Source organism: Berghia stephanieae, chromosome 3, assembly GCF_034508935.2.
Source record: "Berghia stephanieae isolate SIO BIC M18660-M18661 chromosome 3, UCSD_Bste_1.3, whole genome shotgun sequence".
NCBI classification, from domain to species: domain Eukaryota; kingdom Metazoa; phylum Mollusca; class Gastropoda; order Nudibranchia; family Aeolidiidae; genus Berghia; species Berghia stephanieae.
The window spans coordinates 19,466,963-19,482,861 of NC_088362.1; the positions used below are offsets into that span (position 1 = coordinate 19,466,963).

General features: G+C 35.1%; 1 protein-coding gene across 2 annotated transcripts in view; it reads left to right on the top strand.

The window, feature by feature from the left end:
• The window catches only part of LOC144967299 (uncharacterized), a 38,075-nt gene extending 22,884 nt beyond the window's left edge, over window positions 1–15,191 (top strand). The window contains exons 4-13 of one of the 2 annotated variants that reach the window (XM_078904357.1): window positions 49–161; window positions 1,473–1,734; window positions 2,507–2,566; window positions 3,323–3,476; window positions 4,640–4,824; window positions 5,586–6,684; window positions 8,007–8,242; window positions 9,935–10,040; window positions 10,707–10,787; window positions 12,519–15,191. In XM_078904357.1, coding sequence (XP_078760483.1) covers window positions 49–161; window positions 1,473–1,734; window positions 2,507–2,566; window positions 3,323–3,476; window positions 4,640–4,824; window positions 5,586–6,684; window positions 8,007–8,242; window positions 9,935–10,040; window positions 10,707–10,787; window positions 12,519–12,553 — 2,331 coding nt within the window. In that variant the 3' untranslated portion in view covers window positions 12,554–15,191. The remainder of the gene's footprint in view (window positions 1–48; window positions 162–1,472; window positions 1,735–2,506; window positions 2,567–3,322; window positions 3,477–4,639; window positions 4,825–5,585; window positions 6,685–8,006; window positions 8,243–9,934; window positions 10,041–10,706; window positions 10,788–12,518) is intronic. The other variant, XM_078904358.1, reaches the window with a different exon arrangement.
• The last annotated feature ends 708 nt before the right edge of the window (window positions 15,192–15,899 follow it).

The window sequence follows — 15,899 nt, forward strand, 5'->3', positions numbered from 1 at the left end:
TTAAGCAGTTTTAAAACTCAGCTTACCATTATCCTATCTTCCTCACAGGTCTCAGCAGAACTCGGCAGCACTGAGAGGACTGAGCAGCCAGATTTAATAAGTCATCCTAGCTCAGCTGTTGACACAGAGGATAATGGTGATGACACTGTCAGCAGTAAGAGGTGAGAGTATTTTCATTTGCTAAAAAACTTGTAATCGTCAAATCACTTTATAGTAGAATCAAACAAAAGCAATGAGAGCTTTCCATAATGTGCAGGTTTAAACTAACCCCCACCTCTTCCTTGATCTCAATTAATGGAGTATTTTAGAACACGAGGTTTGTGGAGTTGGAGTTAATCTGGGTTCCATAGTGTTAAACTGACTACAGCAATTGCTTTCTCTCTTTGGATTTGACACTTATGTACAGGTTTTAACCAACCCCCACCTCTTCTTTGATCTCAAGTAATGGAGTATTTTAGAACACAAGGTCCGTGGAGTTGGGAGTTAATCTGGGTTCCATAGTGTTAAACTGACTACAGCAATTGCTTTCTTCTCTTTGGATTTGACGCTAGTCTATCACAAAATACTTTCTGTCCAGCTTCCCAATCACTGCTGAGTGGATAAGGTTTAAAAAAAAAAAAATCTCTACTGCATCTAAAATTAATACTTGTCCCTTTGCATGTGAAGCATGTGCTCTACCAACTGAGCTATCATGACCCCCTCATCTCGATTAATACTGCACAACCTTAAAAGATTTATTTTTTGTCGTTGTTCAATACCTTCATGATAACTAAGGAAAAATAGCAAAAATTAAAGTTATGGCCCATGACAAACACAAGTGACTGGGTGTCTTATAGCAAGATGGGTAAGGATGAGAAAGAGACTCAAATTTAGAGATAAAAAGCAGAAGAGAATAAGGGAGTGACTTATGGATGATAAACCAATGTAAAATAAAAATAAAAGGAAACAATTAAGAAATGATTCAAACAATTAATGGAAGGACATTTTTACCTCAAAAGACTTATTTTATACATAGTGCATCATATATTTAACTTAATCCAGTTAATGAAGGGGTCTGTATAACTCAGTTGGTAGATTACTCGCTTCACATGCTAAGGAACTGAAAGCAATCATTGGTGAAGTCCAAATTTTTTTGGGACCTCCCCTTTCCAACAGTAGTGATTGGGAAGCTGGGTCTGTTAGATCTGGTGGAAAGTACTTTGCAATAGAGCAGCGTATGTTTCACGCTATAGAAATGGAATACATTTCAGCTCCATGGGATTGATGACTACTTTTTTAGTGGCCAGAATAGGGGAGAAAAGTCCTGCTCTTGTATGTGCATTTTAACAAATACTGAATCATGTCAGTCACGCTCAGTAATAATTGACAAGTGTAGAGATAACTGTGTTCAGCATTAAGGTGGAAAATCATAGGTTAAAACATCGATGGGAACATCACCTCTACTCACTTATCCCCCCTCTTCCTCCATCCAGGGATAACAGCATTGGCCTGGAAACTGAAACAGAAGTGGACGACAGTAAGCCATCTCAAGCGAAAAAGAAAAAGGATGAGGCAGAAGAGGATTCCGTTGCTGCTGCTTGCAATGTGAATCTAACATTAACGACACCCAGTTTTGACTTAGGGGACTCCGATGGACCTATAGTAGAAACTAGATCAGAAAGTGAAAGTGTTGAAAATGTGGTTAAGACAGAATGTGCAGATGACAAAACAGACAATGAAATGAATGAGAAAAGCGTAAGTTAGGTCCTAATTTACGTTCTGAATGTTACTTTGTATAACTAAAACATTGTGAATTATGGTCTAACAAAATTAGCAATAAGTTGGAAAATTTTGAATCCTGGCTATTGATCTTAATGTAGAACAGAGTTATGGAGCATTGAAGTACACCCCTATCAGGAATAAAGAAAACTCCCCTAGGAAAATGATCTTCTCTTGTTTCTATAAAATAACTTCCAACGATTTTTGATACGTTTTACCAGACCAGCCCACAAAATGAGAGATCATTGATAGCAAACTACCTTGCACAGAAAAAAATAGATATTTGTTTATAAGGAGAAGGTCTTTTTCATGTGGGAGGTGGGGAAAAGAAATCAGTCAAAAAAGTTATAACTTGACAAAATGTAGCATTTATAAGCATTTATTTAGCATTTAACAATTAGGATTTTTTACGTGGACAGTTGTGATACAGTTTGTATTTATTTACTCTAACAGTCCTTAAAAAATATTAATATTACTTTAAACTGTTAAACTTCGAGGATTTAAGTGGAATATACACCAAGAGCTGTTCCGATATGCTTTAAAGGTGTCAAAGAACAGACCATATAGACTTTTAGATTGGAAAAGTAACAGAATAGATTTGAAACTTTTAAACAGAATTGCATCAAAATTACAATGATTGTTTTGTTTTGCAAATGTACATTAAATGTAATGTGTTTTTTAATCTTTCAAATTGTCCATGATGAATAAAAAGATTTTGAATCAAGCCTTTTAAACTTTGATATTTCAGAGAGAACTGAAAAAAGAAATTCGAAAGGAATCTGAATTCATGGACTTCAGTGTACTGGAGGTGAGATTTAATATGTAAAGTAAATGAGTACAGCATTATATTTGAAAATTGCTGTCTCTCTGTGTCCTTAATTCTATGTACAGTCGAGATATATTGAATTCTGCTGTTACATGAATTAAATAGCCTGCATGAAATTTTTAATTTAAAAGAGAAAGAATATAAAGATATTTAAAGCTTCAATAATAGTAAACATGAAAAATGATATCCAGGGTTTCTCCTTGATCAGAATAGATCATAACTGGACAAACATTTGAAAAAAAAAAGACATATTAAGAAGAAAATTAGAAAGGAAACAAGGTATTACAGTGTTTGCAGTGTTGACAAGGAGATTGTGTCAAGATGATGTAGAGTATGGAAAAAAAAAAATGAATATGTAAGAATGTGTGCAGTTTGCTTTTTGAGACTATAGCTTTTAAATAGAGCTCAGAAGCTATCCTTGAGTAGGGAAATAGACTAGTTGTAAAAGAAAAGTGGTAGAAAATTAATAGAGCTGGAGAAAGATTAGAGAGATCCCTAATTAGGTGTTTGGAAGTGGAATCAAAGATTTCAGGAATTTTGGGATTTGAATTTAGAAGAAAAAATCTGTTCCCATCTATCTGAGTTACAGAGGCTTTGGGATTTTAGAACTCTGTAGAATTTATGGTCCTATTTTTAATTTGAAAAATAAATTTTAAAGTTATGTGAGCACATCATGAAATTTGTTTTTGATGACTTAAAATTTTTTGACAATTATTTTTATTTATTTCTTAAAACAAGATTCCCGAGGAGTCCCATCTTAATGTAGATGTCAGCAAACACAAACGTACCCTCAGCAAAAAGGGCTCTTTGGCCTTGAGAAAGAGGCCGAGTAGGCGTGCCATACGAAGCACTGGATCAGATGGGGATGATGCTCTTTTCCAGGATTCAACAGGTACTTTCTTGCTTGGGGTAAAAGTATTGTTTTGATCAAGATTATAATATTGCCATGTCTTGGCCTACATGTTAAGTGTTGCTGTTGGCTAAGAACCCCTTGTAAAGCACTTTGAGCACATTTAATGGATATTACACTATATTACACTAAACATGCTTTTGTTTATTCATCTTAACAACGCCACTACCACATTATCTCATTTGTCTGTAGTGTTTCATTCATCCTGTTTTGTTGATAAAGGGGAAACCTGAAACTTCCATTTTATCTGTTTTCGTATATTAAATCGAAGCGTACAATCAATTTCACATAGTTATTTATTTAGTGTAAGTAGTGATCATTTTCCCACCCCGTCCTTCTCAGTTGCTTTCAACAAAACAATGAAGAAAGAAACTTTATCTACTGAATTTGATAGCTTTATGATTGGCATTGGGATGGTTATTATGATAAGTTTCTGAAATCATTTGCTTTCTAATTAATAAGAATTGGTGTTTTTTTTCTTTCTTTTTTTTTTCCACTTCATTTGATCATATTTTTAAATTGGAATTTTAAAGATTTGAGATCATTGATAGATGATCTTCATCTCTCTCATCGTCCTCTCTATCATCATTCTCATCCAAATAATCCTTTCTTGATCTTATTGCTCATTGTCTATGAAAAACTCATTTGTGTTCTATTAGTAGTAGTATCTTTCGGCTACACTTCTATGTTCAAGGTATCAATCCTGGTTCGGAAGTCATCATCACATTTGTTGATGGTTTCAAATCCCCCTTCAAGTTTTGTCTCTGTGCAATCTAGTACGAGGTGGTTTGCATCTTGTGGTGCTTGGTTGCACTTTGGGCATGTTGGTGATTCTTGGAGCCCCATTTGTGCATGTTGGCAGCTGTTCTTGTATGTTTTGATCGTAGTCTATTTGCAGCTACCCAGTATTTTCTTGGTTGATCCTGTAGACCTGGGAGACTTTTACAGGGATCTTCAATTAGTTCCCCTCCTGTTGGTTTATTCTTTTTCCATTCCTCGCACCAGGCTTCTTGCTTGTTGTAGAAATTTCATAACCACAGTTCAACGGATATGAACTATTTCATATATTCTTTTCTCATCCCTTGCATTCAATTCTTGGCACACTCAATAATAATATTCTGAAAATTTTGTTTTACTCATTCCAGAACCAAAGCCACCAGTAGCCTCTGATGATGAAGATGATAACAATGAGAAGAAACTTGACCCGTTTGAGGGGGGAGACTCTGAGAAGAGATCAGTTTCAGGAGGTATCGGCCATGGTCCATCCAATCCACCGATGACAGGGGGTATCAAAATCCCAGGTCTATTAGAAGGTCTTAAAAAATCTAAAGTAAGTGACAATTAAGTAAATGTGCCCCATTTCAGAAAACTTAATTATTTGAAAAGTATTTAAAAATTTGGACACAATACTCATCTTTCAAATATCAATTGATTTTAAGTCCAGGTTTGAAAGTTTTTGCCAAGATGAGGGTTATTTAAATCGATCGATATTTGAAGGACAGGTTTTTTGGCCAAATTTTTAAATACGTGTCTTTTTAGAACCATGGCAGGTTAATCCACGTCCCAAATAAAGGGTTGTTCAACAATAAGAGTTTGAAGCAATTGCATGAATATCAAATCATTTGTAGAAAAATGTAAAGGTAGAAGGTAATCCAAATGTTGTCTTAAGTTTAAAAGCTGGTTTTATTTACTGAGACCAGTTTCTTTTAATTTTGTTTGAAATAAATTATTTGATTAATGTCCCTTTGAATTTATTAACAGACATCGTCCTTGATAAATGTGTATGCTTTTCTGTTCAGTGTATTATTTTTCCTCAAATTTGTATAATTTACTTCATTTAAATTTTTTTTTTTTAGTTTGGAGATGACCATGAAAATAAATCCATTTTGATAGGGCACAGTTTGAATTATAAAATGTTAACGTCAGTATTGAGCTAATATTTTGATGTGTTAAATGCATTAGCTGTGCAGAAGCACATTCTCCTTCTTATTTTTCTCTCAATTATAAAATCTGATAATTTTACATCAGATAAAAGTGAGTTTTTTTAAATTTTCAAATTTGTGACTTTCTTTACGCTTTTTTCCTTCTCAGCCTTTTAAATTACCAGATTCCAAGAAAAACGATACAAGTAATACTGCTGATACCAAAAAAGAACCTAAGAAAGAGGAAAACAACTTCAGATCCCTTTTGAAATCATCAACATCTTCATCATCATCATCTACATCTGTCCCATCAAAAATTCTCAAAGACTCCAAAAACCAAAGCATATCCCAAACTGGTCCCGCTATCAAACCATCAGACTTGCGAAGACAGCCCATGGCTGGGTCTATTAAACTTCCATCATTGATAAAATCCTCGTCACCCGACGACAGACTGAACAAACCACAATCATTACTCTCCAAAGTTCCACCACCAGTGGCCAGTAAGCCAAAGCCATCCCTCCCTAGTACTAAACCTAAATTGTCTCCAATAGTAAAATCAGAACAAACTACAGACTCTACTGTAAGTTCATCATCCTCAACAATAGCAAGTGACAAGAAGAAAACAAACGATCAAGGACTTAAAACTGTTCCATCCAACTCCTCATCCTCATCTGAGGACAAGTCTTCCGCATTGAAAAGCTCTCCCATTTCTTCTTCACCAGCAACCATGACAGCATCGAAACCATCCAGCATCTTGTCATCCATTCGACCCAAACCTTACACCCCACCAAAACCAATGCCTCGCACCTCACCATCTACCAAACCAATATCGGCAGCCAACAAAAACCCTTCCTCAAACACACCGAAATCAGATACAGCTCAAACTTTGGATGAAAAAGAGGGAGATACCAGTGTTAAGCCTTCAACAAAATTGAAGGAGGTAACAGGAACATCAAGTCCAACACCTGATACGAATGCTACTTCGTCCTCATCAGCTAATGATCAGGATGACAGTATTTTCATCACAAAACCCAGAAAGCTAAGCGTTAGTGGAATATCAGCTGTGCAGTCTCCAAGTGGACCTGATAGGTCTGCTCCCCGTAAAAGTAGTATTTCTGGCAGTGCATATGCCCCAATGGGTTTTAAAAGATCCGTTTCTAATGAAGGATCTGATAAACCTGAATCTTCGGTGACAGATAATGATGACACAGTATTGGTTTCAAAAAGTCGAACGTCCAGTATTGCCGAGTCATCTGAAAAAGAAAAAGGTATTGAAATTGATTGGTTATCCAATATGTTAAATGATATAATAAGTTATTAAACTTTTTAAAAATTTACTTACGAAAATAAAATAAAACAATACTGAATGTGGACTTTTAAATTCCTCCTCTTTTTGGCAGGGGAAGTTAACTCTTGCTGTATCTTCTATTGCCCCATTTCGTTGTGTTTTTTGTACTTTGCTCAAATAATGTTCCTTTACAGAGAGGGTTTTAGACTGTCAGATGTAAAATGAATAAATGGCCTTCACATAAACGGGTAGAAGTTTTTGAAAAATATGTTGAACAATTGGAGGTCCTGCTAGCCAAATTTGTTGAGCACTCGCTTCACATGTAAAGGTAATGAGATTGATCCCATGTGAATTCAAGATTATTTTATTCTGAAATGATGTGGAATTTTATCTCTGGAATAGGGTTACATGCTCAAAAGGTCATTGTATGATTCACAAAAAGTATCATTGGTCCCTTTTATTTTGTTGAGGTAGATCAGAACATTGTTACCGTCTGAGTCATAAGTGGAAGTTTGTCATGGTATATGTGGTGGTAAATGGAGAGTAAGAATTTCTCGATAATGTTTGAACACGATGTTAGTCTATGGCAAAATGCTTTCAACCAGATCTAAGACTAAATCACTGTTCAGGAGATAGAAGGGCTAGAAACAAGCTTCTTCTTCTTCTTCCTTTTCCTTTTCCTGGAATCAACTGGGGAATATAACAAGTCCCTCCGCTCTACCAATGATCCGTTGGAATCCATGCCAGTGCAATCAGTGCAACAAGTAGTCCTTCAGAGCCATTCAGCCCATGGAGCTGGAGTTTATCCCGGTTTCTAATGCATGAAATGGACAATAGAAATTGCTTGTTATCCTTTGGATATGATGCTAGTCTATCGCAAAGTACATTGCACCAAATCTAACAGACTCAGCTACCCATTCACTGCTGGGTGGACTGGGAGGTCAGAAAAAAATCTCGACTGCATCTGGGATCGATCTTGGTCCCTTTGTGTGTGAAGCGAGTGCTCTACCAACTGAGCTATCGGGACCCCCAGTGCAACATGATCAGGTTTTAAAAATTTTATGTATGATTTATTGTCAAAATACTTAACAATTATAATTGCAATATTGCCTCGTGGGTGTCATGTCTTGTCCATGTTAAGTCTTGCTGTTGGCAGGGACTCCTTGTAAAGGCTTTTGCTGTTTTTAAGGGTGTTGCAGCATGTGCGACACACTTTATTTCAGTCATAGCAATGCCAGATATGTTTAGAGGATATATTTTGTTATATAAATGCCTTAATATTTCTCTCCAATATATTTTTAGGTGAAGAGATCAAGTCCCAAAAGGCAGAGAAATCTAATGGGACTGTTGATAAAAAAATTGATGTTGATGATAAAGACGGTGTGACGCTGAGTGACTCTCCCCAGAAGGATAATCGTTTGAGGGAGATGAATAATGAGAAATTCAATAAAAATAATAGTACCAACAACAGTAATGAGAGCAATGACTCCCCACAGAAACCCATGTGGGGAGTACAACTACGTAAAGTGGACAAGAAGGTAAATAACCCCACCCCCCTTTTTCTCTCTTTCATTTTCTCTCCCCCCTCTCTCGTTCTCTCTCTTTCTCTCTCTCTCTCTCTCTGTCGCTCTCTCTCTCTCTGTCGCTCTCTCTCTCTCTCTCTGTCACTCTCTGTCTCTCTACCTTCCTCTCTCTCTTTCTCTCTCTCTCCCTCTCTCTCTCCCCCTTCCTATCTCTCTACCTTCCTCTCTCTCTTTCTCTCTCTCTCCATCTCCCTCTCTCCCTGTCTCTATTTCCCTCTCTCTCTCACCCCCCCTCTCTCTCTCTCTCTCTCTCTCTTTATCTGTGCTGTTTTTATGTGAATGTATCTGTGTATATGTGCATGTGTGTGTTTACTGACCTTGAGATTAGTTCATTGCCAATTATATTGCTTTATTTTATTATAACTAATGGATGACCTGCAATATTTACGGAGAAAAAAAAAAGCCTATTATGAACAGGCATCTCATCTATTTCGGTGTTGAATTGGAGTTCAACACTGTTCAGTTGATATTTTCCCCCTGCGTGATGTTTGATTTAACGAGCATTCTATTGTTGCTTTGAAAATGGATAATGATTTTTTTGGAGATATGCTATTTCTTTGGGGGGTTTTATTATGTTTCCCAGTGTCCTCCCAACGATAATTATCAAGTCATTTTGGGATTGATAACTATTACAATCCTCAGCCAAATATTTTCGGAAACTGTATGATTTGGAATTTCAAATGAAAAGATTAGCCCAACTAAACAGAAGTATATAGTGAAGGTCATGAAGTGTGCCTTAATTTACTCTCTCGTGTTCAACATGATTGAAAATCTAACAAATTTGTTCAATTTTCCATTTATCTGTGCGGCTATGTGGTCTAGTGGTATGACACTCGCTTTCGGATAGGAAGGTCCTGGGTTCGAGCCTTGCTCGATGCATAGTTGAGTCCTTGGAGAAGGCTCTATACTCACATTCTCTCACCGTACTCAGGTGTAAAATGAGTACCTGGCTGTTGACAGTGTTGTCTCTGTCCGAAAAAAAATTGTAACATCTAACATTGTTGTCCCGTCCTAAATGTTAAATGTTGCTGTTGGTCAAGAGATCCCTTGTAATGTGCTTTGAACACTTTTAGTGGAAATTGCGCTATATAAAAGCTCAATTAAAAAAAATTTTTTTTTTGATATGAACTCCAGAGAGTTAAAGAGATGACTATCTTGATTAGATATTAGACGCGGGCCTAGATCTTGAGAATTGGGCTTTGAATTTTTAGGTTAGATTCAACATGCTTCTAATAAAGATTTCCAGGAGAACTTTCAATAATGCTGTGTTAGACGTCTTGAATACCCCATCATTATATTTACGGTTAATTAGTCTTTTCAGAATTCCAAAAATTATTCTATTTTACTTAATTTTCTTTCTTCTGTATTATATCCATCTCAAGTTAATACAGTCGATATCAATACTTGCATGCATGGGAAGAGTGAATTTTTTCATTCTGCCTGCTATATATTAATATCAAGTTTATTTTATACAGTTTTAATGTCAATGGTTTCATGCATGAAAAGTATGTGAATTGTTAATTCTACAATATATTAATGTCAAGTTAATACTATTTTATTGCCAATGATTGCATGCATAGGAACTGTTGTCTAGTGTGGATTTATGGAAATTATACAAAATTCCCAAACTATCAAATTTTATTTCAGCCACAGGTTCCCTTTAAACCTCCAACTGACCAAAGCAAGGAGGCAGACAGCCCTGCAAACTGGAGACAACAACTTGCCAATAAACGGAAATCCCTTACACCCAAAGGTTGGCACAGATATATATATGAAGAGTGGTTTTCCCATATTGAGATATTGAGGATTATTTCCCCTAAAATTTCTCTTTCGTTCTGTTATTTTATCATATATATATACTTCAAATTCACACAATCTAGGGAAATTATTGTGCCAATTGGTGCTCAAAATAAAATTTGCGTTTCAATTTATCTCAAAAAGTAGAAAAGCCGACTTAACGAGTTTTGGAAAATCAGCCTTCATATATATATATATATATATATAGTTGATTTCTTGTACTGTCGTAACCAGCAAATTTCACATACTATCATTTAGTCAAAATATAATATAGACAGGTGCATAGTAATGAATTATTTTACACACTATCGTATGTGCTAACATCATGATCAACCCCAAAACCATTTGTTGTTTCTAGCAGTTTTCTAAAATACATACACATTATAAAACATCTTGTATATTTTATGAATCATTAGAATCACCAAATGTTGCTTAAGGACAGTACATGAAATCAATGACGATATATAAATGTTTTAGCATGCATTTAGATATGATTTAACTTGAGCCAAGTCATTAGAGAATGGTCAAAATCACAAGTTAACTAACTGATAGTACCCCATTGAAGTGATACTATTTCAAATTCAGTTTGATTCAATCCTGTTTATATTTTTACCCCCATTAGATCCACCACCATCAAAAGAACCTGAATCTAATGTACCAGAATGGGCGAAGGCATCAATAGAGAGGAGGAAGAGACTAATGGGTAAGTTGTTTACTGATCCACAAAGTTTTTTCAGTAGCAACACCGGGTGGTTGACGGGCGGATGTCATCAAATTCTTGGACATAGAAATAAGAGTTTTCTGAAGAAATCCACTTTTTCTCTAAAGATATGTACACAAGCTACAGATCAAGAAAAAAAAAAAAAAAAGAAATATGATATATCTTCTTCTTCTTCTTCATCGTTAGGGGCAGTGTGGCTCAGTGGAACGGTCTTTGCTTCATACCCGAAAGGTACCGAGTTCGATCACCTGCCGCTGCACTGTGTGACTTGAGCAAGTCACCTCACTCTAGCTCAATTTACGGCGCTGCATTGTGGCTGATGCCTGTGTTCTTCCAGTCTTCCCTTGGAATAGACCCTAAAGACAAATTTCACCATGGGATAAATAAAGGGAATTTAAAAAAATAAAATTTCCCCCTATATTGTCATCAGGTTTGAATGTCTCGTTGTCGAAGGAATGCCATTGTCCTGCTCAGCTCTGTCGGGGACCATTACAGTTTAGTCTGCAGAGGTGTGTGGTTCCAGGCCAAAAATCCTCTCTTGCTATTGCATACTTTGGGCACGTCTGATATGATATATAAAAATGACCTCATTATCTCGGCTGAGTATGATAAAGATGGGGAAATCTGGGAGATGCTGTTCATACTGTGTCTGTTTATAAATAAACCATTCCCATTAAGAAATGCCCAGACATAATTATTTATATTTGATATATAAATCAGTGTTTGCTTCAAAAAAAAGAAAGAAGAAGAAGAAATAGTGGGTAAGACCAATTTTACATATAGTGAACAAGTAACATTTGAAAATGTCTCATTTTAAGCTGGCTGCCACTAATTTGAATTGAATCCATAGAAAATGCTCTTTACTCACATTTTCTCTTCAAAGTCAGGTGTAAAAGGAGTATCTGGCTTGTAACAGTGTTATCTTTCTTTAAAAGAATACTGTAATAGCGACCTACAAGCAGTCATGATTTGCTCAACATGTTCAGTGGTTGCTATTCAGTAGAGGACACTTTATAAAGATTCTGCTTAAAACGAATTCATGGAAATAATGAATCTATGGCTGTACAATATTTTTTTCCCCACTCATTATTCCAATAACATAAAGACCTACTGATACAAAGAACTATTATTTTTTTCTGCCTCGGGTTGTTCCACTGTATATTTTTTACAAATATCACAAAGAGGGATAGAGAACTTTCTGGTCAGAAGGCCAATGACACTGCACCATGGGAAGTTCACCCAAAGCAATAGTGGTGATTGTCTTGGTGATGATGATGATGATGATGATGATGATGATGATGATGATTGAGCTTTTATATAGCGCAATATCCATGAAACACGCTCAAAGCGCTTTACAAGGGCTCCCTGGCCAACAGCAACACTTAAAACTTCGGGACGTGACACCTGTTTTTTTTTCGGTCAGAGACAACGTTGTTAACGGCCAGGTCCTCATTTTAGATCTAACTACGTTGAGAGAGTGAGTAAAAAGCCTTTTTCAAGGACTCAACTATGCGCCGAGCGAGGCTGAACCCAGGACCTTCCGATTCAAAAGCGAGTGTCATACCACAAGACTTCAAAGCCGCATCATGATGATGATGATGGTGTTGGTGATGATGATGATGTTGTGGATGGATGATAGATGATGGTTGGATGATGAGGATGATAATGATGAGAGATGATGATGTAAATGATGTTTACATTTTTTATTGACAGAATGTGGTGTGATTAAGTCTGAAATCAAGAAATAATCCAAGTGCTGTGTTCAGATCAAATGGAGAAAACATAAACATGGGACCATCATTATTATTTTGAACTTGTATTGTGATTTTTTATTGATCGAATTTTTAGATCATGTTAAATAAAATATTGGGCCAGAGGAAGTGCAACCAGTTACTGTAAGTTGTAACATATATATATATTTTTTTTTTATACAATCGGTTGTTATTTTTTATGCTGTAAAATTGTCATGGCAGGAGTACCGCCATAATCACATGTTATTTGTTATAATTCAATTGCAACTATTTCCATTGTTGACAGGATGATCTCAACTTTAAAAAAAACAAAAAAGGAAAAAAATAATTTTTCAAACAATTTTCCAATAGATCAAATTTTGAGTTTTTTGCTTCATTAGATTTTTGTTTTCAAACAATTTGCCAATATTATAAATCAAGTAAAGGATTTCCTGCTACATTATGTATCGATTGGGGAATTGTCACAAGATAAAATCAGTCTCTCTCTCTCTCTCTCTCTCTCTCTCTCTCTCTCTCTCCCTCTCTCTCTCTCTCTCTCTCTCTCTCTCTTTTTCTCTCTCTAACCCTCTCTCTGTTTGTAAAGGGAGGGCAGTAGGCATATAATAAAAATTGCATTCACTGAGATGACATCAATCAAACATTGCAGTGAACTGTAATAATTTGAATCAACTTTTGAAGACAATCAGTCAATTGTCTATAACTATAACCCATGAACTCAAGATTTGTAACGATTTTCTTTATAAATTTTGCCAACTTAATGCGTTTTTTTTTGTTTGTTTTTTTTTTCTTTTCTCATTTATGAACTTTATTCTATCAAAATATATTGGTGGTCAGTAAAAAAAAAAGGCCAGAACTGTGAGTTCCTTTAATGACTTAGATAATTGCCTTTATCAAGGAAAATATATTGTAAATATAAAGCAATCGCATTTTAACAGGTATGCAAAGTTTTATTGAAATCTACAAAATAATAAATAATAATGATTTTTTTTTAAAGCTGCACGAAAAATGAGATATCAAAATGGCACATAATTTCGATACAATTGTTTTTCATATTTACTAATTTATGGTTTTAAAAAAAAAATTCCATTAGAAAGACCAGCAACATGGATAACTGTCACAGACAACTAACAAATGATTATAATTATTCTTGTTTACATTCATGGTCGATATTATCTTAAATGTATCTTGTTTTAACTCTCTCGAGTTCTTATGAATGGAATATCCAACAAATTTGTTTGATTTTCAATCATGGTGAACTCAAGAGAGTTGAGTGGCAAAACATCAGTGCTTATCTCATTGTGGTCACAAACTACTAACTGTAACAATTTTCAGTTTGATTAAGGGCTACATTTTTTGCTGATGTTTGTAAAATAAACAATGGATAGAGTCTTTGACTGTGATGACTTGAGTTAAAATAGGAATTTTGTTAGGAAGGAAATGATGAATGGTGGCTTAACTCATTTCCTTACCTAAACCCTGACAGACTAGGCAATATGGCCAATGATCTGTGCTAGAGTATCACAGCCGGAGACTGATCACTATTTTGGGAACGATGTACTCTAAAAGAAATTAGAAAGGCAATTTTCTAATGGAAAAAATACCCGATAGCTAACTAGTAAGCTGTCCTGGTAAAACTGAAAAACTGAGCGCAAAATATAAAAATGTGTAATTTTGCATAATTTTATTATTTTTTCTTTTTTTTTTCATATTATGACTTGAAGAATTTTATTATTATGCCAATGAAAATGTAATAACTAGCGCTAGATATTTGAAGTTTGTCTTTATTAGGTTTGTAACGATTGTATCAAAACGTCCAATACAACATTTTGATAAAATTCAATTCCTTACATTTTTTACCACCTATTATTGAAAATATGTCCATGGTTGACTGGGCAGGTCACTCTAGCTGTCTCTTCTATATCCCTTAACCTGTTGTCCTGTCTCTGTCTTTGTGCTGAGAATGGAATTATTTAATTATGCCTAGGTCATGACTAGGGCTTCCTTCGAAGGAGAAACAGATTTTGTTAAACATTTCTTCATTATCCGTTATTTATATTTTAAAAAAATTCATTGTTAGATTAAACTTAATTAACGTTAGATATTAGTTTATATATTCTTTTACGTCTTTAAGTGTGTCTTTTTTCTTGGGGGGGTGGGGGTAGCTCTGTGTATTCACTTTGGTTGGACTTCTTATATACCTCAGACATATACAGATAGATTGCACTTAGTTCTTTCCCATTTTTGACTATTCCATTATCGTCCATTTTACTGGTGTGAAATAACTTTAAAGTGTCTCACGGTCTGTATAATGCCTTGTAACGAACAATATCAATATATCTACACAATTATATCAGAAGCATAATATGGATGTTATTTTTTTTACACCCCTTCATGATTTTTCTTTTGTTTTCACTCACTCGAGTGTGAATTCACAAATGTTGCAGGAGTTGTGAGATCAATGTGCAAAACGACCTAACTCATTTATTTTCATGCAAATGTTGCAAGTTGAAAGAAAAAAAAGAAAGTAAATTTATTTCCCATTTATTAAAACAATACAAAACAAACGACCTCTCAGCCCTTGGCCTTTTCAGGGCAGACAAAACGCGCAAAAATAAATAAATAAAAAAACAAAAAACAAACACAAAAAATGGTTCCGGATCTGTCAAATAAGGACAGCTCTGTTGTTTCCTATTGCAGAGCTTGTTTTGTTTCTGCAATATTGGAAGTCGTTTACCACAAAGAGTTCTGCTGAGTGATTGTAATTTCCAGAGATATGAGTGCTAAATTTTATTGGGCAGTTTCCATTCCAATGATTGACTTAGCAGTTTTATTGTCATTTGATAATCTTAAGTAACTAACTTTAAAGATCATTTTAAACAATTTCCAAAAGACTTGGCTTTATTTGTATTGAAGAATTTATGAAAATTACACTCATTTTAAAAGCTTATCTGAAAAATCTTTAAAATAAAGACCAAAATTTTTGATTTTATAAAATATTTATTCGTACTGATTCAAGTGTCAAGATTTCATCATTGCATTGTAGTTGTAGCTTTTGTTTGTTCTGTTGTGTGTTAAGACAATTAGAACGATGCACACTGACCTCCCATAGCGGGCAGGGAGGTACATACTGTGTCTTCTATCCCCTTATATCTGTTTTCCAACATGCTTTCTGTCTTTGTCTTGGAATGAGATTACTTGGTTTTGTCCTGGCTCTGGCCGGAGTCCTAGCTGGGAGGGAAACAGTCAAATGCATAGTTATTGTTTTGGGAGATGATATTTTTTTCCTTGTAAATCATCTCTCTGTTCTGTATTATTATTTTTATTTTGAATGTATAATGTAAGC